The 22,083-nt window shown below is 57.4% G+C and overlaps 1 protein-coding gene across 7 annotated transcripts; it reads left to right on the forward strand.

Annotated features, from left to right (window-relative positions):
- The first annotated feature begins 1,251 nt into the window (after positions 1 to 1,251).
- On the forward strand, positions 1,252 to 21,947 carry Mier2 (mesoderm induction early response 1, family member 2). 7 transcript variants are annotated; one of them, XM_005406051.2, is made up of 15 exons: positions 1,769 to 1,878; positions 2,033 to 2,145; positions 8,822 to 8,912; positions 10,001 to 10,143; positions 12,837 to 12,962; positions 13,487 to 13,610; positions 13,964 to 14,055; positions 14,339 to 14,408; positions 16,810 to 16,961; positions 17,235 to 17,316; positions 17,405 to 17,499; positions 18,901 to 19,025; positions 19,174 to 19,283; positions 20,187 to 20,604; positions 20,889 to 21,947. In XM_005406051.2, exons 4-15 carry the CDS (start codon positions 10,009 to 10,011, stop codon positions 20,908 to 20,910), a joined length of 1,551 nt encoding a protein of 516 aa, XP_005406108.1. In that variant the 5' UTR covers positions 1,769 to 1,878; positions 2,033 to 2,145; positions 8,822 to 8,912; positions 10,001 to 10,008; the 3' UTR covers positions 20,911 to 21,947. The 7 variants fall into 7 exon arrangements, with proteins under 7 accessions (XP_005406106.1, XP_005406108.1, XP_005406103.1 ...); XM_005406049.2 differs by lacking the exons at positions 1,769 to 1,878; positions 2,033 to 2,145 and adding an exon at positions 1,252 to 1,307; XM_005406046.2 differs by lacking the exons at positions 1,769 to 1,878; positions 2,033 to 2,145 and adding an exon at positions 5,716 to 5,826.
- The last annotated feature ends 136 nt before the right edge of the window (positions 21,948 to 22,083 follow it).

Genomic DNA, 22,083 nt, shown 5'->3' on the forward strand with positions numbered 1-22,083 from the left:
CAACATTGGGACACTTACTGATTTCAGTAAACTTAGCATTGATCCAATACTTCACTCTACACCTTAACTCTGAATCTGTCATGATCTCAACACCATCCTGTGTCACCTCCCCACCTCCACTGGGTCTGGCCTGGGATCACTGTCGAATTTTGCTGACCTGACTGGAAGACTTGAAAAGCCAAAGTTTCCTCCAGGATTTCTGTCAGACCAGGGTGCTGTGTGCAGCTCAGGGTATCTCAAACCCCACTCCTCACTGCGGGGTTCAGGCATGTCACCTGGCCAGCAGGTTGCCTTGCTTCTGCATTGCAAGTCACCAGTCCACAGGAGAGACTCTCCGACCTTGAAGATACCCTTCTCTTCATCACTCCACCCCTCTCCTTGGTGACTCACCCCCCACCCCCAAGTCCCCCCAGGAGTCTCTTCTGGTCGTGCCAGGCTGACTCAAGCCTTCCTCGTGGCTCTAGACCTGTCGCTGTGTCTCATGGCCTCTCATCTGGGTGCCCAGTCGAAGGCTGAACAGACACGTGTTTAGTTCATGGGGGCAAGAAAAGATATAGCTTTTCCGCTTTTTCTGAAAAATCCTGGTCACAAAGGCAGGATCCTGTCCCTCATGAAGGCAGAGCTGAGGAATAGGGCTGGAGACCTCTTAGGAGTCAAGACCCTCGAGCTGCACCAGCATGCGAGCGGTTCATGTTCGGAAAGGGGCGCCCTTGAGTCCCCACCTTATTCTTTTTTTTTTGTTTTTTGGTTTTTTTTTTCCGGTACCGGGGATCGAACTCACGACCTTGCGCTTACCGGCAGGCGCTGTGCCGCTGAGCTAAATCCCCAGCCCCAGTCCCCATCTTCTTCTGGGGCCAGGAGGCACGACTGTCCTGCGGCCCCGGCTGGCCCCCAGCGCGCCCCCGGCGCACCTCCCTGCTACACCCAACTGCCAGGGTGGGGTCTCCTGCCTCCTGCTCCCCACTCTGAGCGACCAGGACAGCATCAGCACTGTCCCATGCCCGATGGCATCAGGAGGGTACACGGGTCCCCGCGCAGGTGTAGCTATCAGGACTAGTACGCGTACGAACGACCTCCTCCATCCGCAACCAGGGACAGGCCCCGCGGTTCGCCAACTCAGAGAAGGAAGCGGACCGGCGGCGGGGACTGGAGACCCCTCCCCGCCCCGCGCACCTACTATGCGTCCCGACCCACCCCTGCCCCGCCCCGACCCCGCCCTCTAGGGCTGCAGCCAATGAGCGCGCGGCTCCGCATCCGGGGATCCCGGCGCGGCCACCGCCTCCCGCGCACACACGGCCATGGCGGAGGTGAGTGAGCGGGCCGGGGGAGCCGGCCCCCCGCCCTGTGTTCGCGTTGCCGCCACTGGGGTCAGGTTTGCTGAGGCCCGAGGCCGAAAACCCCTGCCCTGAGCCTCTGAGGCCGCACCACGGGCTTCCCGCCTTCCCGGGGCCTGAGGGGCTCGAGGCTCTGTCGGCTGCCGCCCCCGGCCCGGCCCGGCCCCGGCCCTGGCCCCCCCATCCCGCGGCTGCCACATCGCCGGCTGCAGTGCGCATGCGCTGGCGCGGGGCTCGGAGGGGCTTGGGGCGGGCGGGGCGAGGCGGAGGGGGCGGGGGCGCCCGTGGGGAGGTGGGGGCGGCGGGCTGGGGGGTGCGGGCTGGGGGGTGGGGGCTGGGGGCGGCGGGCTGGGGGGTGCGGGCTGGGGGGTGGGGGCTGGGGGCGGCGGGCTGGGGGCCTAGGGGTCTGGGGGCCTGGGGGTCTGGGGGCGGGGGAGGGGCGGAAATAGCGAGGCCCGGGGCTTCTTTCCTCTTCTCCACGCACTGGACAACTTTGCTGAGTGCTGGGCCCTGGGGAGTCCGGGATGGACTTCGAGCCCCACGGGTGGGCACACCAACGGATTTGCACCCCCGACTGGGACAGGCCCGGCGGGTGGGGATCTGCTGGGCTGACCTCAGGGCTGGTGTAGTCCCGTTGCCCCGGGCGTGGAGTTACTTCTCGGAAATACTTGGTGCCAGCTGTGTTTTTTGGAATGCAGAATTTCTCCGACTTGAGAAATCTGGGGTTTGGGACTGCGATGTTCGATCAAACTCATCCAGCACTGTGTAAAATAGAGATGGACAACACATAGCCCCAAGTCGGGTCCCACCAGTAAGGGAAACTTTGGCTTTGGGAGCTCTCTTGGTTTGGGAATGGTGGGCAGGAGAGGGCAAACCTGTGCATGCTGGGTCCTGGTGAGGAGGGAGAGAGGTGATGCGGGAGGCGCAGCGGCTGCCCAGGTTGGATAAATGTGACTTGGTGTGTGGCTGCTGGGTGCTGGCCCTGTGTTGGGCTCTGGTCCTGCAGAAATTAAAACAGGTCTGCAGCCCCCAGAAATAACCCTGATCTCGCGCATGCAGCCGCTGGGGCTCAGAGAGAAGTCACCCACATTAAGAGATACAGCAGCTTTGTGAAAGCGGGGACTGGAAGTCTGGTCTGATCAGGGGCTGCTCTGAGTAGTTAATGTCTTGGCACAACACGGGTGGATGATGTGGAGGGCAGGACTAGCTGGCCATTCTTTTCCGTCAGGGGCCTTCCCTGGGCTGCAGCAGGCCCAGTGTTGTGCCAGAGGGTGTAGACGTCGAGGTGCTAGACCTCAAGGACCAGTTTCCGCCTTCAGCTGGGTGGCTGAGTCCAGAGCATTCTTAGATACCTAGTTGTCCTTCCTCATGGGACATTTAGGGAAACTGAGTCCTCATGGGGATGCTTGTTGGCCTTGAATTTCGCGGGCAGAATTCAGGTCTGGTGTCCCCTTAGAGCATGGTGATGGGATGGGTGTTCTGGCTTAGTTACGGCTAGCCTGCCTTCTGGGAGCTGGGTGGCATTTGGGCAGCATCCCCTGTCTAGCAAGTGGTCGTGTCTTGGGCTGTGCAGGTCAAGACTCCAGCCAGCCTGCCCGAGAGCTGCCAGGTTTGGGCTGTTGCTTCTGCCTTGCCCTGTGGGGGTTTCTGGAGTGCTCACAGCAGCCATGTGGTCTGTTGCCTGTTTTGCTTGGAGCCCTGTTGAGTGCCTTTTTGTTTGTATGTTTGTTTGAGACAGGGTCTCCATGTGTAGTTTAGGCTGACCTTGAACTCACCATGGAACCTAAGATGGCTTCAACTCAGCCTTCCTCCAGGCTCCACCCCCTAAATACGGGGATTACAGTTGTGTACCACCAAGCCTAGCTGTTGAGTAAATTTGGTTTGATTTTCTCAGGGCTCTTGGCCCTTGGTGCCTGGCTTCACGTTGGCTCTGGGGGCCCTGTCCCATGGGGATTTAGAGTCTGAGAGGGACACTGATCATCAAGGAGTGACAGACGTGTTGAGTCTTGGCAGTCTGTGGCCCAGAGGCCTTACCTACCCTGGAGCTCATGTGGCAGAAGGACTTGGCCTCAGTTTTCTCATGTCTACAGTGGGCAGTGGTGCTTGGCATCCTGGAGCTAAGAGGACTACCCTGTTCTTGGCACAGTGGCTTGCCTATGTGATTTTCACAGGGTGAGCCTATGAAACTGCTGATATTTAGCTGTTTTTAACTCCTAGAACTCTCTGTGTAACCTGATTGTGCTTGGTCTGTATTAGCGTCTTGACTGTACTGTAGTATTTTTCTCTCGAGGTAATTAGTGCCACAGTGGAAAATGGGAGCACATCACCACGCTCTCACACACACTGGTTTAAACTTTATATATCTTAGCACACCGGCGTTCACTCCTGTGCAAAGCCTGCGTGGCTTGTCACTGCTCTTAGGATGAAACGCATCTCTTTCCCGTGACCCCAGCCCCATGGTGTAGTTTCCACTGACCCTCTAGCCCCAAGCTCCTTCTGTTTTCTAGTGGGCTCTGTGCTTGGGGCTCTGCCTGTGAACTGTTGCACCTCTCTCTGTCTCTGGTCCAAGTTGCACAGCCCCATCCCATCTCCTTTATTCCTGAGCCTGATGACTCCTTTCAGCTGTGTACATGTCCATCCATGTGCTGTCTTGTGTCCTAGCTGGACTGGTGACTCTGCATGGGTGGAGACGAGCAGAACCTGTTTCTTGGGTGGCCCAGAGCAGATGCTCATGGAGGAGGGAGGTTGGGGCTAGGGTGTCCAGTGCCCTCATGGGCTGGGTGGAGTGAGGAGGAGGTGGGAGATGGGGGCGCATCATTCTCTTTCCCTGTCCTTCATTTTGAATCACCTTACCCCCTGCTCCTTCACACAACGGCGGCTGATATTCCTGTCTTCCGTGGTCCTCAGGGATAGTGGGCTGGGCCAGGCAGTTCTCACTCAAGGTCCTTCCTGTGACTGGCCTGGAGTGTGTGTGTTGCCCTCCTCCCTCGTGTCTAGTCGTGGCAGAGACACCTGCATGTGGCCTGGGTGGCTTGGGCTTCCTTACAGCATGGCAGCCGTGTTTCAGGAGTGGCTGTCCCAACAGATGCCAGATGGAAACTGATTGGCAGTCTGCACCCAGCCTTGGGAGCCAGCCATCATCCTATTGCCCAGGTCCAGCCTGGCCATGTCCTATGGAGAGGACCCCCAGCTGTCACGCCCAAGGAAGAGCATGGGTTGAGAGGTGTGGCTGTGGCCCCCTTGGAGAATGGAAGCTGCCTCGAGTCGTTTTGAGTTCAGCTTTGCAGGGTGGGAGTAGAACTTGGTCGCTGCCCTGAGAGAAGGGCTGTTTTGTGCTGTTTGGGTCTCTGCTTCTAGCTGAGATGGAGATGGAGGTGTCTGATGTGGTAGAGCGAAGTCAGAGCTGGGCCCTGGATGTTTAGGGTGAACTCATGCCTGGGCAGGAGTCACCTGGAGAGGAACTGGGGCTCTGAGGCTAGGGTCCCTGGGGAACAGGCTGCTCCTGTTGGTTGGGCCTCCCTCTTGGCTTCTTGCCTCTCTCTCTACTCCTCTGGTCCAGATTTCATTAGATGACAAGTCAGGCTAGACTACGTCTTCAGACCCCTAAGGGATCCCACACCATTGCTCTCATTCTTTCTGGACAGTGATGCTGTGGGTGCTGTTAACCTGTCATGCAAAGTGTGGCCTCATTTGCTGACACCTCCCCCTCAGTCCAGGCTCTTCATTGTACAAACACAGCCCACCCCTGCAGGAAGTGGTTTTCAAGGAGCCCCTCTGCCCGCCACCCTGAGGTCTTGGAGGGGACCAGGGATGGCTCCAGAGGACACCAGGAACTCTCTGTGGCTTCACAGTGTGTGTGTGGCTGACAACAGCCTGGTTTCCAGGAAGGGTGTGAGGCCACCTTGCCTCAGTACACCAGGGCACAAGGCCCGACATGCCTGTGGTTCCAGGTGCTCTGTGCTCCCCTTGCTTTCACACCCTTGACAATCCCAGCTGTCTCTGCAGTCCCTCTCCCTCTGCTTCTTGCTGCCCTCTTGCCACTGTGGGGCACACAGCCTGCAGCAGATCAGGTCATATCATCCCTGCTTAGAACCGAGGGGGCTCCTGACTCTGCTTCTAGGGGACACATCTCTGTACCTCCAGCCTCACAGCCTAGTGTGGGGATGCAGTGTGATGGTGCTGTGCTGCCCAGCTCTTACCCGGGGCTGCGCTGTGCGCTGACATCGAGTACCATCCTTCGTACTTCTGAGCACAGGGGTTTTTGAATACCAGGTCTGGATTGAGTTTGTAGTTGTAGCACATACTTGCTGTGTGAGCTCAGGTAAGTGACTCGACTTCTCTTTTTTTTTTTGGTATCAAGAATCGAACTTGGGACCTTGCATTTGCCAGGCAGGCGCTTATGCCACTGAGCTACATCCTTGGCCCCTGTGACTCGACTTCTCTGAGCTTTGGTTTCCTAGCTTCTCTTATGGGGAGGATATATTTACCACCTGTAAGTTTTTCTTGAGGACCCAGCGCCTTACTTATTTTATTGAACCCAGGGCCTTCAAACTGAGCTACATTCCAGCCCATGTTATTTTGACCAGGGTCTAGCCAAGTGACTAAGTTGCCCAGGATGGGCTGGAAGTTGTGATCCTTTTGCCTCAGCCTTCCAGAGTGCTGGGATGACAGCCATGTGCCACCATGTCAGGTTTAACCTTAATTTTGTTAAATATTCTAATTTACTTTTTAAGGGGGCAACAGCTTTATTGAGATGTAATTCCTTTACCATGCAATACACCCCTTTGGAATGTGTACAGATCGGTGGGATTCAGTGTTTTCAGGGTTGTAGAATTACTGTCACAATCAAGTTTTGAATATTTTCATTGTTTCAAAATAAGCTCCTGCCAGCCATGAAACTACTTTCTCTGTGGCTTTGCCTGTTCAGAACATGTCATGTGAAATGAATCCCACACCATGTGGCTTGCTGTCTGGCTTCTCTCCCTGAACTCCGTATCTTGGAGGTCATTTTACCTCCAAGCATGTCAGAGCTCCCTTCATTTTCATGGTGGAGCGTCGTGTTTTTGCATTGCTGTTCATCAGCTGGCGGGCATTACAGTTATTTCCCATTTTTGACTGTTACAAAATAATCCTGCTATGATCACCATGGGCGGGTTTTGGTATAGACCAACGTTTTCATTTCTCTTGGTGGGAAATTCCTGGGTTATCTGTGGACACGATGCTTAACTTGTGGAGGGATTGCCACCAGCACTGTGAGGGCTCCGATTTGTCCACGTTCTTGCCAACATTTGTCATTAGCAGTGTTTCTGATTGTAGCTGCTCAATGGTTGAGAAGCTGAATATAAGTGGGATGCACTGTTTTTCCATGGTGCAGCATTGAAGCATGGTTTCATGTGCTTATTGGGCATTTCTGTGTCTTTAGAGAAATGTATAATCAGGTCCCATGCCCAATTTTATTTTATTTTATTTTATTTTTTTTTGGTTTTTCTCCGGTACCGGGAACCGAACTCACGACGTTGCGCTTGCCAGGCAGGCGCTTTTGCCGCTGAGCTAAATCCCCAGCCCCCTCCCATGCCCAATTTTAAACTGGATTAATTTTTTTATTATTGAGTTGTAAGTGTTCTTTGTATTATACAAGTTGTAAGAGTTCTTTGTATTATATGTCTTAACAGATACATAATTTACAAATATTTCCTATCATTCTGAGTTTTCTTTTCACTTTCTCAGTAGTGTCCTTTGAAGCATGAAAGCTTTCTTTTTTTTTTTTTTTTTTTTTTGGTCTTTTTGAGACAGGGTCTCGCTATGCAGTTCAAGCTGGCCTTGAACTCACTTTGTAGCCCAGAGTGGTCTCGAACTCACAGCAATCCTCCTGCCTCAGCCTCCCGAGTGCTGGGATTATAGGCATGTGCCACCAGACCCGGCTAGTTTTCAGTTTTAATGACATCCACTTTGTCTATTTTTTCTTTTGTTGCTTGTATTTTTTGTGTCTCATCTAAGAAATTGTTGCCAAATCTAAGGTCATGAATACTTCTCTCTTATGTTTTTTTTCTAAGAGTTGTATTGTTGTAGCTTTCTTTTCAGTCAAGGCCTTTCAACCTGTTGAGAATTAATTCCAGTACCCGGTATTTGGTGGGCTCCAACTCTGTTCTCTGCATGACGGATCAGTTGTCTGGGTACCATTTGCTAAAAGCCTGCCTGTTCCCCGCTGTGTTGTGTTGGTACTGTCCTCAAGCTCAGCTGGCGTGGATGTAGGTTGATTGTGGACTCTCAGTTCTGTTCTGCGGGTCTGCATGCTTGTCTTTAGGCTAGCACCATGCTGCTTTGATCAGTGTGGCTTTGCAATAAGTTTTGAAATCAGGAGTGTCTTATTTCAAGATTTAAACAAACAAACAAACAAACAAACAAACGAAAAAAGATTGTTGTGGCTACTCTGGGTCCCTTGAGTTTCCCTGCATGTTTTCGAAGACACTTGTCGATTTCTGCAGCCCTGGAGTTCTGATCGAGGTGACCCTCACTAGGTCACCGCGCGAGGCCCCTCTTAGTGTTGTTTTCTCAGCCATAAGCATGGGGTGTCTTTTTGTTTAAGTAGGTCTTCAATTTTTCTCAACACTGCCTTGTTTTAAGGAGTATACACTTTACCCATCTCTGGACTGTACTGCTGTGAATGGAACTATTTTTTTGTGGATTACTCAATACTAGGGCACAGAAGTAAAATGGATTTCCATATGTTGATCTTACATTCTTCTGCAGCCTCACTAAACTCATGTATTTGAGTAGTTTTCATCAGGATTTTACTGTGTTTGCACAAGATAACCTCACTAGCACGGAGAGCGAGCTTAGTTCTTCCTGACCCAGTGGATGCCTTACACAGACCCAGGCCTTGGGTTCTGTGTTGCCAGCAGTGGTGAGGGTGGACACTGCTGGTCGGAGGTATGGAGAGGACATGTCGCCTTGGACCACCGAGCGCAGCTGTGGCTTTGCAGATCGAGAGCCCCTTCTTGTCGTAGCTTCACACACTGCAAGTTTACGTCCTGTAAATGTAGCAGTGTAAAGTGGAAAAAATGATTTTCAGTGCATTCACAGGCTGGTTCAGCCTTCACCTCTGGTCCCGGAACATTTTGTTCTGGCCAGTGTTGTCCTACACCGCGTGGCCCTGTGTCTGGCTTCTCTCATTGAGCACCATGTTCTCAGGGTCCATCCACACTGCAGCTCAGGTTGCAACCCAGGGGTTTTTCGTGGGCAGTTGGCAGTTTGCACATCTGATGTGTGGTGCCCTGGGTGTGGGCAGCTGTTGTGGGAGGCATGTGGCAGTGGCTGCCTGCTTGTCCTGCTCCCAGTGCCACTTCTCCAGTCCTGGCCACAGAGAGGAAGCCGTCCCCAGGGTCACCGCGAGCCAGACTCTGACCTGTGCTCGCTCCTGGGTGCCACTCTGGGGGGCCTAGCAGCAGCCCAGGCTGCCGAGCTAACTCTGCTGTCCCCTTCCGCAGGCCTCCTCGCTGGGGAGGCAGAGTCCTCGAGTGGCCCCCTGCCTTGCACACAGCCTGTGCCCACGGGACCCTGGCTTGCAGACGACGGCAGGTACCTTCCTTGCCCCTGTCCTCCCGCCATAGCCTGTGTGTGTGAGCAGGGGCAGGAGCTGAGTCCAGGGTGGCCCTGCTTCTGCTTCATCAGGCAGAGTCACCAGGACCGCACCCGTTCTCTGTCCCAGCGAGGACCAGCGCGCAGATCTCGGGGAGGTTGTGGGGCACAGGCTGGACAAGAGACACTCCATGTCTCTGCAGCTCTCCTGAGCTGGCTGCTTGGGGATCAAGTCCCAGCCCCTCCGGAGGGACCACGGGAAGACTTGGTGCAGGGTAGTTTCTGTGATGGGATCTGCCAGCAGGAGCCCAGGCTTGGGAGCCTCTGAGCGCATTCTTTGGGCTGCCTGGTCTCCGTCCTGCCCTGCCCCACAGGAGGACCTCCCCTGGTGCTGCAGCTTCCTGACCCGGGGGCTGGCCGTGTGGCCCTGCCCATGCCCCTGCCTGGCCCCATGTCGCAGCCAGGTGTTGGTGGAGCCCTGGCTATTTCTTCTTTTTGTTGCTTATTTTGCATTTGACCTGCTGAGGACCAGACATAGCCGTGAACACCCTTTCTCTGCTGGCAGTGCCCTTCCTGTGGGCTGTGCCTGTCACAGGCTGCTGCTTGCCCCAGTGCTGTGGCCTGCCAGACCTGTCCCTACCCTGACCTACGCAGTGTGGCCCATGTTTAGGGCATGAGGGCCTTACTCTGCTGTGCCCAGAAGGTGGAGCCAGGGCCAGCCTGGCCCCTGAGTCTGCTGTTGCCCCCTTGCCTGACTGGTGCCACTGGTCCCCGCAACCCTTGAAACTTCTATGTGTGAGGAAGACCAAGTGTCTCCCAGAAAGAAGCACGTGCCCCACATCTCTGCCACGGTGTGTGTCTTGCTGGACCCTCTCCCCCTTGGCACGCCTGTTGCCGTGGGTTCTCTTGGTTTCCCGCGTGGGAGGCCAGCCCTGCCAAGGGCCCACTTTGTGTATGCCATGGGTTTCATCCTGGAGGAAAGCAGGGCCACGTTGCCTCCCCTCCCCAAGACATCCCCATGTCTACTCGGTGGCGGGGCGCGGGTGAGGCACCTGCTCACCTTACCTGGGCTGGGCTCTTCTCCACAGTGGTGTCCATGGGCTCTGCAGACCACCAGTTCAGCCTCGCCGAGATCCTGTCACAGAACTACAGCCTCCGGGAGGAGTGCGCGGTGGCCTCGAGGGGCCCGGACAAGCCCGTAGAGGAGCTGGACAAGGACTTCATCTCCCAGGTGCGTGGGCCAGGGCGTCTGGGTTCTCCTCTCAGGCTTAGGACCTGTTCGCAGAGAGCAGGGAGCCCTGCTGGGAGCCGTTGCCTTCTGCATCACAGGTCAAACTGAGGCATTTAAGAAACAGCATTTGCCAGTTCATTAGGATGCCAACAGCAGGGCTGGGGTGCGGCTCTGTGGTGAGTGCTTGCCTAGCATGTGTGAGGCCTGGGTTCCATCCCTAGTACCGTAGAAACAGAGCAGGAGCAAACCAAATACATATTAGTAGAAATAATATATTTTTTGAAGATGAAAAAATTACTCCATATCCCAGAATAGGAGAAAGGAGGGAGGGAATTGTTGCATCGCCCCACATCTCTGGGCACAGCAGGTCCCCCTTTTGCTGAGGTGTCATCGGCTCCATAGATCTGGAGCCTTTTCAAGGCCATGTGTGTGGCCTTCCATGCTCCCCCGAAAGCCAGCAGTCTGTAGTTCCGAAAGAGCGGTGGTGTCAGGCTTTGCCCAGGAACCTTCTCCTTGGTTCTGGTGAAGTCAGCTGAGCCTTAGCCACGTGAGATCCCAGCCGCTCTGCACCCGGCACCGGCAGCGCCTTAGTTCCTGACACGCAGATCTTCCATTGCAAAGCTCAAACCTCATTCGTGAGTGTCTGGTCTGCCAAGGCTGCCATAATGTGGCTCCTGAGACTCAGTGGCTTCAACCTTTAATTTTTTTATAGTTCAGGACTGAAAAGTCCAAGGCGCAGCCAGCAGCATGGGTTTCTGGGGAAGCTCTTTCTATCTTCTCCAGCTGGTGACTGAGGTTCCTGGAGTCTTAGGAAGACAGTAATCCTGGTGGAGCAGGGCCTGCCCTCCTGTTCCTTATACCTTAGTTCCTTCTGTGCAGGTCTTGTCTCCACATGAAGGCTGCCCTGTGGGTAGGGTGTTCCCTATAGTTAGTGTCCCACCAGTCTCGTTGAGGTTTTCTGAAGACTGAGGATTTACTGTGTCAAGTTGAGGTGGTTAGACGCGCGTTTTCTAAAGTTACCTGTGGCTTGGAAGCGCGAGTCTTGCTGTGGTAGTGAGTGTGGTGAGTTGTCCCCTGGTTCTTGTTGGAGGCAGCGTCCCTGGAGCGCTGTAGGGTGGCTGGTGTCTGCAATACTGTTTGGAGTCCACACGGGTGGCTCCTCCTTCCACTCCGCTGCACACGTGCCCTTCGAGCGGCCACCTCACCTGGTGTCCAGCAGGTGGCATGCGTGTTTCTGTTTCCTGCACAGCAAAGTAAAACCTCTGCTCTGGTGAGATTTCCCACAGTTAGCAGTTTTGTCCCAGATATTTGTATCTGTAAGGGGCACCGTGATGACGACTCGTGTGCCGGGCTGTGCCTGTGCCTGTGCCAGCTTCTTGCCCTTGCTGAGGCTTCAGCAGTGGTGCAAGTGTCATCGTGGGAGAGGGTGCAGGTAGTGTCTTGGTGCTGCTACAAGAGTCCCTGGGCCGCTTTCCATCCTCCCAGCACATGCACCACTGGGACCAGATCGGCACACTGATTGTCCCACACATGGGTCCCGTGAGGAGCAGTTTGGATAGGGGAGCAGGGCTGGGAGGAGGTTGGTGGTTTTCCTGTGGATCCGAAGTCCTTGGGATGAGTCAGACAGGAGTTAGGGTGTGAGGATGCAGGTGCTGACTTTCTGGGGTAAGGCCGTTTCAAGCGCTTGGGAGCTGATGTCAACCCACAGGGTCGGGATGCAGTCCTGCAGGTGCAGCAGTCTCCAGAGGCAGTGACCCCTCCTGCCCAGGAGCCTCGGTCTTACTCTGCCTCCTGTGGTGCTGCGTGGCCTCAGCCTGTGACTGCTGCCGCCTGTGGTGCTCTGGTCTCTCCTGCCCCAGCCTGGCTGTTACTGGGGCAAAGTCTGTTTTCTTAGTGTTCTGAGGTTTTTCTTTTAAATCAGGTCTGGGTGTTGGATTTTACCAAATCCGTTTTCAGATCTGTCTCTTCATCTTCTGTTTGTTGAGGTCTGTCTTGGTTACTTTTCTGTCCTTGCTAAGACAAAATACCTGATGCCCAAAATTAAGGAAGGAAAGGTTTATTTAGTTCAGTCTGTGGAGGTTTCAGTCCGTACTTGGCTGGCTCCAAGGCAGGGTAGCGCAAGGCAGAGGGCAACAGTTCATGGTGGCAGAAGATAGTAAAAGCAACAACAAAAGGGAGCAGTGGCAGAGGGCAAGCCCTTTTTCCTCCCTTATATTGTATGCAAACTACCCACCCCAGGGCAGGTGTAGCGCTCACACCCATAATCCCAGCGTTGGACCATGGATCAAAAACTCCAGAAGCCTACACCCATGACTGCAGGAGGCTTTGGGGAGACATCCAGACACAAACCATAACAAGGTCATAAATTGGAGTGGCCAAGTGCTAGGTACCAGGCCATCCTTGTGTTCTTGGGGTCAGCCTTGGGCAGCACACTGTGCCCAGGGAGGTCTCACCCCAGGCGTGCCTGTCCCTAGCTGGTGGCCTCTGGGCTCTGATGTCTCCTCTGTGCCCATCGTATGCTATGGAGAGCTCTGGACAGAGGCTGGCCTGGGGCTGGCCAGGCAGCACTGCCATGTGGGGATGTGCGTGGGGTTGACATGAGTTCCTGGTTGTGCTGGCCAGTGAGGCTCAGGAGAATGAGGGCCTGGGCCCAGGGCAGCCCCTCATGACAGGGCCCATCTCTTCCTGTCCAGAGCAGTGACATGCCCCTGGATGAGCTGCTTGCGCTGTATGGCTACGAGACATCAGACCCCATCTCAGAGCGCGAGAGTGAGGGTGGCGACACGGCCCCCGCCCTCCCGGACATGACTCTGGACAAGGTGAGCACCAGTCTTTCCTGTAGCTGCCTCAGCCAAAGGCCCTAGAGCAGGATTCATGCAAGGCCCTGGCCACCTCTGGGCCTGGGTGGGGTCAGCAGCGAGAGGCACTGGGGGCTCAGGTGAGGTGGACGTGGTCGGCGAGCGTGAGCTCAGGTTGAGGGTGGCCGTGGGGTGGGCTAGTCGACGTCCAGATTTGGGGTGGATGGAGGGGCAGACCTGCATGCTGTGCTGGGAAATACGGCAGGGCCGGAGAGGGAGGGCGCAGCCCCAGATACGAAGTGGAGGGAGCCGGCACTCCACGTGGCTGAGCAGAGGTGGGCTTCATTGCTCCCTGTCCCCCACTGTGCTGGTCTGTCCCTGCAACTCTTCTCCTGTCTGCAGGGAGAGTGACAGCCCAGGAAGCCTCTAGCGGCTGCTGGTGAGGGCAGCTTGCAGCGGCGGCTCTACCACCCTTTCCTTGGTGTCCTTTTGAGATGGGTAAAACAAAGTGAAACGCAGTATTTTCTTTCCTTTCCTGTCACAAGGAACAAATAGCGAAAGATTTGCTCTCTGGGGAAGAGGAAGAAGAGACACAGTCCTCAGCTGATGACCTCACCCCATCTGTCACCTCCCATGAGGCCTCTGACCTTTTCCCTGGCCAGAGTGGACGTAGGTGCCCCTTCCTCTTCCTGACACCCATTCAGAGGCCTCTGGCTGGTGCGGGTAGATGCCGGTGAGGCACCCCTGGCCGGCTGAGCTTTCCTCTGTGGGCTTGGTCAGAACATGGAGGTCATGGCAGGTCCTTGGAGCAGGCCCAGGGAAGCCTTCCTTGCCCTTCCAGACCCGCTTTTGCCCTGGCGGCAGAGACAGAGAGGCCCCTTCCTCATGGGTGGTCTTGGGCCTGTGCCCAGGGAGCAGGTCACAACGGAGGGGGTGTCACCGGAAGAAGGGGCGATGGGCTGCTGCAGGGAGAGGGCTGGGCCCTCGCAGCAGATGCACCTCACGCCTCCCTCTTCCCAAAGCCCGTTTCCTGGCTGGCGGGGACAAAGAGCCGGGCTCCTCGGCCTCCTCTGACACCGAGGAAGACTCTCTTCCAGCCAACAAGTGTAAGAAGGTGCGTGGCCTGGGCATCCCAACCCTTGGAAGCCCTCTGCCCCTTCTCTGAGGAAGGGATGACCCAGGCTGGGCTCCTGTGGCTGCCCTGGGGTCTGCCCTTGTCCAGTACTGTGGCCTGGCGTCCTGTCCAGCATGCTGGGTTTCTCCACCCACGCTCAGGCCTCTGCTTCCAGCCTGAAGCCTGCACAACTGGGTGTCAGCAGGCGGGTGTCAGTTGCGGTGGTTGCGCCTTCACTGGCCGGATGCGTCCACGCACCCTGACCCCGGCCTTGCCTCTGCAGGAGATCATGGTCGGGCCTCAGTTCCAAGCCGACCTGAGCAACCTGTACCTGAGCCGGCACGGTGAGAAGAGTAAGTGACGGCAGCAGCAGTGCTGCAGGAGGCTGCGCTTGCGGGGGTCGGGTCCTTGGAGGCTCCCTGTGATCTGTGGTCCTGCCCCTGGTGTCTTCCACCCGTGCCACTCTTCCTCCATCACTGTGCACAGCGCCACCTGACCACATGGGCTCCTCTCTAGCTGCTCCTCCCTGCCTGTGGCCCTCCGTCCTCTGCCCGCTCCTGCCTGTGGCTTTTTCTCCCTGGGCCTGGACTCTCCTTGCTCAGCCTGTAGGCAGATGTCCTAGCAGAGACTTGGCCCTGTTGTTCCTGGTCCCCGAGCCCCACTTTGTCCTCTTCAGGGCCCTTGCTGTTTCTGGAGGTGATGTGTGTCTGTCCTGTCCCTCTTGTATCGAGATGCGGAGTCGCCTGGCTGCTGCTCTCTCAGGAAGCGTTTCCCCTGTGACTGGGGAATTGAGGAGGGATGGGCAGATACCTGTGCTATAGGCTGGGGGAGGTGGGGACCCTCCCTGGGCCTTGGACTGAGATGCGGCTGCATGGGGTGTGTGGGTGCAGTTGTGGCATAGGAAGACCTCAGGCAGGGACAGAGGGGACCCAGGGACTCCCTGTGAGAAGGGCACTGTGCCATCCCTGCTGTGCCCACAACCTGGCCCGAGCCTCTCTGGGCCTTGTGCTCTGGGCTTTTCTTGCCCGTGCAGGGGACAGCTGGGGCCTGCTGATCTTGTGGCAGGTCTGTCTCTGATCCTGTCTGTCCAGTGGGGTGTGTCTGTGCGCTGCTGCAGCGTTTCCTCACGTGCTTGTCTGCACTTGGTGACACGAGGCCCTCAGTCGTGTGTGGGTGTGTGTGCCAGTGCCCGGTGAGAGCCGGTGTCCCACGGTGGGCAGGCTCCCCGGCGTTCACGCAGTGCTTTGGGACACACCTGCCCCACATCCTCAGCGCAGATGCCATCCGCTTGTTGGTCCAGCCTCTCCCCTTGCAGCTTTCGTCTCGTCCCTGGGCAGTAGTGTCTGTGAGTCACCTGCATGCCCTTTCCCGGCACCCTGCACAGGGCTGCGCCGAGTCCCGCTGGGTTGTCTCCCTTTTGGGTTTGTGGGTTGTGGATGCTGTCCTGGGTTGGCCGTGTGCACAGCAGCGTTTCCCCGGTTCAGGGCTTGCCCTTCGTCACCTCATGATAGAGAACTTGTCTGTCTGTCTCCACGGGGACATGGGTATGAAGGGCCCCTGTGTCTCCTGGGGCTGAGGGCTTCCCTTCCTCTGGATGGCTGGGTGCCCACAGGTGAGCTCAGACCCTCGATGCCCGATGGTGCTGTGTGGGAAACTCCTTCCTGGCAGAGAGGTGGTGGTGCTTCTGAAGGGCCCTGGATGTGGTTTCCTTTCCCGCTCAGCTCTTCAGTGGTACCAGTGTGGTCTTCAGGGCACCTTCCTGTGTCTCATTAGGCCTGTTATTCCTGTAAGACAGAAGAATATTTAAATTACTTTGTTTCCTGCTTGGTTCTCACTCATAGAAATGCATCTTATTTAATTATCTTGTGCATAGTAATTGTGATAAATAACTAATTTCAGTATTTTGAAAATTCTTTTGTATTTTCTGTGTACCCAGTCATGAGGAAGACACAGGAGTGTTAATCTACACAGCTTTCAGTTCTGTGCTGAACTCTGTAGGTTTTTCAGCCATCTCTTTCCCCAGCGTCATTCCCTGTTGTCATTCACGGACGCCATAATACCCGGGGTCTTCTGCTCCCTCTCACCTTTTTCCGTGTTTCCTTGCTGGTTCCTGCCAGGCCGTGCACGGTGCCCTCTTCTGCCCCCATGGTCCTGCTCTCCCCTGGGGACCCCTTCCTCCAGGCAGGCTGTGGTGTGGCCTAGGCGTGGCTGTGCTGTCTGTTGGTGTCCTGCAAGGGTCTTGGCAGTGGAAAGGCCTCCCCCTGGGGTTTGGCAATGCTGGCCCCATACTGCAGCAGAGAGCAGTTTTCCTGAGCTTTTTTTGCTATTGTGCTGTGGTTGGCTGTGTTTCAGGTTTTGGTTCAGTTTTTAGTTTCACAACTGTCCTGGATGATCGGGAGGCATAGCCCTGAGCGCTTCCTCCCTCGCCAGCTGGACTCATCCCCTCCCTATACCTAGGAGCTTCTGTTTCTCTTCAGTAGCAGGACAGGGAGACTCCCTGAACCAGTCTACCCTCACACCCTTCCAGCGGCCCCTCCACAAAGCTGGCTGCACCGGCATCTCCTGCTGGCATCTCCTGCTTCCCTGGCTTTGTTGTCCCACTACCTTGGGTCTGCTGTCCTCCCGGGCATGCTGGCCTTGGTCCTGTCCTGTACATTGAGCCACATGTGGCTGGTGCTGGCAGGCCTGGACCATGAGCCTGCGGGGCCAGCTTTGCCCACCCTGTCCCAGCCCTGACCACTCCCTCTCCTGCAGTCTACGAGAATGAGGACCAGCTGCTGTGGGACCCTGGTGCCCTCCCTGAGCGGGAGGTGGAGGAGTTCCTGTACAGGGCTGCCAAGCGCCGGTGGCAGGAGGTGGCTGGCTCCCAGCTCCCAGAGGGGGAGGCCGTGAAGGACAGTGAGCAGGTGGGCCCTGTACCGGGACAGGGGAAGGGTGCTGGCCATGGGCCAGTGTGCTTGTGAATGCAACTAAAGCCCTTGCCGTGAGGACAAGGTGGTGTTTGTGCCCCCGTGTCACTCTTGGAGGTGTCGACACCTCTGTGTTGTAGAGTGGTGGTGTAGACACCCGCCCGTGTTACCTGAGGTGGGGGCATACATGGCCTTGTGTCATTCTGGGGTGCTGCTGTGGCTGCCCTGCCCATCTCTGTGCACTTGAGGGTGAGCTGCGTGTCCCTGCAGGCGCTGTATGAGCTGGTGAAGTGTAACTTCAATGTGGAGGAGGCCCTGCGGAGGCTGAGGTTCAACGTGAAGGTGATCCGAGGTGAGCCAGGGCTCGGGCGCTTTCCCCTCTGACCACCCTGCTCCGCCCCCCGACCACCCCACCCCGCTGACCGCCTGCTCCGTTGCAGATGGGCTTTGTGCTTGGAGCGAGGAGGAGTGCAGGAACTTCGAGCATGGCTTCCGCGTGCACGGGAAGAACTTCCACCTGATCCAGGCCAACAAGGTGAGGGCCCTGCTGCATGCCCATCCATGTCTTGCTGTGGTTTCCTCTGCTAGCTTCTCCAGGTTCCTTTCCTACCCCACAGAACCAGGTCCCACTGAAGGTGACTTCTCACAGCTGTGCCTGATGTGTTCCGCGCTGTGGCTGAGGGCACCACCCTGTTGTCACTGCGTCCGTAGGGCGGAGCCCAGCCATTGGCTCAGTCCCCACACTGATGCTGCACTCAGCCCAGAGCCATGGGGTGAGGGTCTCCTGGTTCTCGTCCAGGGGCACTGGTCCTTCTGCCCTTCCTGGATGTGAGTCCTGTGTGGGTCGCTGCACACTCTGCAGTAGTGCAGTGGCCCTGTGGCTTCTCGGGTGACCCCCAAGCCAGGCTTTAGGTAGAGTTCTCAGCCTTCCAGCTGTCAGTGCTCCCATTTTGTCTGTCTGGTCCTTTGCTTTGGCCTTGTGACCTGGGGACATGCTGGTGTAGGGGTCTTCATGCCTTTCTCTGTGCTGAGACACAGGTGATCACGAACATGGACATTACTCAGGGTGACTCCCAGGGCTGGGCCAGAGGCAGTGCTTGATCCTCTTACGTCGTCAGACTTCAGCATCTGAGGCTTCTGGAGCCCCATGGCCTGGTGTTCTCCTGCTAGTGGCTTTTGGCTGGGCACCTCTTGGTCTGCGTGTTGTTTAGACAGCGCTTACTGCCCAGCCCTCGCCCAGGAGCCCCTCTGGGTGTGTTCAGAGCGGTGTCCGGCTGGGAGAGTGGTTCTCAGAGGCTGGGCATTGGTGCCTTGCCTGTCAGTAGGGTTCTGTGCACTCAGAGCTCCCGTGGTGCAGCCCCGGCATCGTGGGTAACACCTCTCGGGAAGTGTCGCACCCTGGGGGTCCTGGATTCCTCCGATGGCCAGGTGTACGCCACACGTTAGGGGCTGCCATTGCCACGCTGCCTCCTGTCTCAGTGCGCCTGGCTGTCTCCTGCCCTGTGCTAAGTGACTGAGTACGAGTTTCATAGGACCCAGGTGTCTTATGTATGCTCAGGCAGTTCTCAGGACACGGGTGACACTGTGTGCGCTGACCCTTAGCTCACAGTGTCCTCTCTGGGAGCTTTGTCCATGGTGACTGTGAACTTGGGGACACATTCCCACCTTTCCCCACGTCCATAGGAGTGGGTTGGGGAGGTGGACGCTGAACCGCCCCGGGAGCCTGGGTCAGGGATGTGGGAGGTGGACCCTGGGCTGGGGCCTCTGAACATTTGTGGTGTTACTGCCATATGGAAACAGAAGGGTCTCAGGCCGGAGGTGGGGGCTCTAATGGGGCCTTGGGGCTGGCAGTGGTGGCCCATGAGCCCAGAGGGAGGTAGGAGAGATGGGGCCGAGGCCAGGCATTGGGGCCAAGAGGGTGCCTGCCGTTCTGCAGGTGCGCACGCGGTCGGTGGGCGAGTGTGTGGAATATTACTACCTGTGGAAGAAGTCGGAGCGCTATGACTACTTTGCCCAGCAGACACGGCTGGGCCGGAGGAAGTACGTCCCGTCCGGAACCACGTGCGTGCAGCGCTGCTCTTGGCAGTAATGTTGGCCGGGCCACTTGCCCAAGGCTGGGCTGGGTGTTGGGGGGACACCTGGGCAACACTTCATGGTCAGGGCATTGTGTACCCTGCTTCCTGGCCCCTCACAGTGCCTCTTCCCATAGGGATGCAGACCAAGACCTGGATGGCAGTGACCCCGACGGTCCCGCCCGCCCCCGTGCCGAGCAGGGGCCCCTGGCAGGTGTGTGCGCAGGTGAACTTCAGCAGGATGACGGTGGGTCCTTCCTGGCACTGCCCTGGGTCAGGCATCATCTTGAGCACTGGGCCTCCCACGGTCTTGGGCTGCCGTGGCCAGCACCATGAGTTGTGTTGCTTGGGGACGGTTCCCACCTGTTACCTGGGTCTCGTCCCATTGGGCCCCTCAGGCTTGGTCTCAGTGTGGCATGCTTAGTCCTGACTAACAGGTTACTTGGGGAGATCACAGATGGATTCTCCAGATGATCTCGTGTTTTGTTTTTGTGACACTGGATGGAACCCAGGGCCTGGGCACATTAGCTCACATGTTCTGAACTCTTGATGGCATCCCTTGAAGGGACACAAGTAGGGCCCTCTGCTTCCTTGATGCCTCATTTCCAGAATCTAGCATGGTTTTCCCAGAGGGTGCCCATGATTGCCACTTCACCAAATTGTGTGTTGAGCTGGGTGTGTGTTGAGGCTGAGGCAGGAGGATCACTGTGAGTTTGAGGCCAGCCTGAATTATATAGCAAGACCCTGTCTCAAAAACACCACTAACAACAGAAGCTCAAGCTGTGTATGCTGTGCCTCTGTGACGCACGGGGGGACAGAAGCTCCACACGGTTGCATGCTTACCTGGTCCTCACAGTGCCACCGGCCCTTTTGTCACCTCCCTGGTCCCGTTTGAAAGTGTGGTTTTGATCCACTGAGTTGATCTTCAAGCTTTAAAGCCCAGGGCCGTTTAAAGGGTCTGCCTGGGTCTGTGACTGCTGTGTGGCAGGTCCCTGTGCTTGTGTTCAGCTGTCCGTGTGTTCTCTTTCTGAGGAGGCCAGGTAGGAGCCTGCATAGTGACAGCCAGAAGTGCATGCGGGGTCCAGGAGGGCTGGCGCGGGTGCTGGGGGCTGCTGGCTGAGTGCCAGCCCCAGCTGTGTTCTCCCTGCAGAGCCGCTGAGTGTGGATTGCGCGGCCGGTGGTTGCAGTGAGCCCAGAGTGGAGGCTGACGGCCTCCCACCCTCGGAGACGCGGCCCTGTCCTTTCCAGCAGCTGGACGAGCCCCCTGCTGTGCCTCTGCCCCAGCGGCCACCAGCCCTGGGCGACCTGGCCGTGTATCCCTCGGACACAGCCACTCGGGAGCCAAGCGCCAGCCCAAGGCTGGCCGTGGACTTCGCCCTGCCGCAGGAGCTGCCCCTCCTGTCCAGCCATGTGGGTCTCAGCGAGGACCCCGAGGAGCCTGTGGCCCCTGCACAGGTGGCCTTGTCAGTTGCCGAGTTTGGACTCATCGGCATTGGGGATGTGAACCCTTTCCTGGCTGGCCACCCAACGTGCCCAGCTCCTGGGCTGCACTCGGAGCCCCTGTCACAGTGAGTACTGCCCCACGCCCTGCAAGGTGTGTGGAACCCCAGTGGGCCTCACCCTAGGGCCTTTGGGTGGCAGCCCTGTGCACTCTCTGCCATTCGTCTGACTCACTTCGCACTAGGTAGTAAATTTATGGGGCTCAGAGCCAAGAAGCTACAAGGGTGTAGGTGCCAGGTCCCCGCCCTGCCCCGGTGCCCTGTACCTGCTGCCTGAAGGGTCTCGGGCAGGAGCGGCTGGCTTAGCTCCTGGGGGCGGGGGAGCTGCTGACCCGCTGTCCTCTCTCTGACAGCTGCAACGTGATGACCTGTTGACCGCTGGCTCCAGGCGGGTGTGCGCAGCCTGGATTGGACTTGGCACCGAGCCAGGCCTGCCTGTCAGTCTTCCTGACCCCCGCCACCTGGGCCTCTGTGATGCCTTCTCGGCTTCAGGAGACATCAGGACTGGGTGAGGTGGCCGGGGTTGGCGGCCCTCGCCCCTCCTCACAGACTGGACCCAGGGCCACACAGACCTGGCCTTGGTGCCTGGCACTGCCACTCTGCTCCAGGCCACCGTTGCATCAAGGGACCCACTGGCAGTGGGCGCAGAGAACGCCTGTCCCTCAGGACACAGGGCAGAGCTGGCCACCGGGCTCTTTCCAGCCAGCAGAGGCGAGGGCAGACGTCACTGCCCCGTGGTGGCGGACGTGGGAAAACACGCACCAGCAGCCTCTGCCTGGGCACTTCAGCAGCTGTCGGCTCCGTCCCTCCATGCCTGGCGGGGCCGTGGGACTGCCCAACCCTGGGGTCAGTGGGCAGCAGCTGCTCAGTGCTGGACCCCATGGGCACAGAGCCATATACCTCGCTGTCTGGCCCCCACCCGCTCTAGCCTCCCTCCCCATCTCCACTTCAGGAAAAGCCGCACTTTACACTCCACCTGCCTCCCGCCCCTGTGTCCCCATCCCGATTCTCACGGTCGGAGTGGGGCCCTCAGCAGGCCCCAGTGGGTTTGAGGAGACAGGTGACTCGCACCCTTTTGCCATCCCCTCCCCTAGGCGCCAAGGCAGGGAGCTCCGGAGGGGCTGGATGCCAGCCCAACCCCTGCCTTGTAGTCTTCATTCTGTTAGAGGCAGCCCGGCAAGCTGGCCGGGGTCCTTGCTCTCTTCCCGGCCTCCTGGTTCTGTTTATGTTGGTGTTTACAAGGCGGAGTGGGGTCCCCGGCAGGCAGCTGCCCCGCCCAGGGTCGGCAGCGCGGTGCTGGCTGGAGCCATCTGCACTGGACTCGACTGTCCCTCGCCCCAAGGACCACACTGTGAAGTGAAACTGCCTTCGCCCCTTTGCTGTTTTATTTATTAAATTTGATTTGAAGCCCAGATGTCTCTTGTGGGTGAGGTGGGGGCGGGAGCAGGGCCTCTCTCATCATCTCTGCTGGTGGGATGCAGTGTGTGGCCGGAGACCGGGTGGGCGCACAGGGCACCCTCACAGCAGCACGCAGGACACAACGTTGGA

Source organism: Chinchilla lanigera, unplaced genomic scaffold (assembly GCF_000276665.1).
Source record: "Chinchilla lanigera isolate Chin_1 unplaced genomic scaffold, ChiLan1.0 scaffold00094, whole genome shotgun sequence".
NCBI classification, from domain to species: domain Eukaryota; kingdom Metazoa; phylum Chordata; class Mammalia; order Rodentia; family Chinchillidae; genus Chinchilla; species Chinchilla lanigera.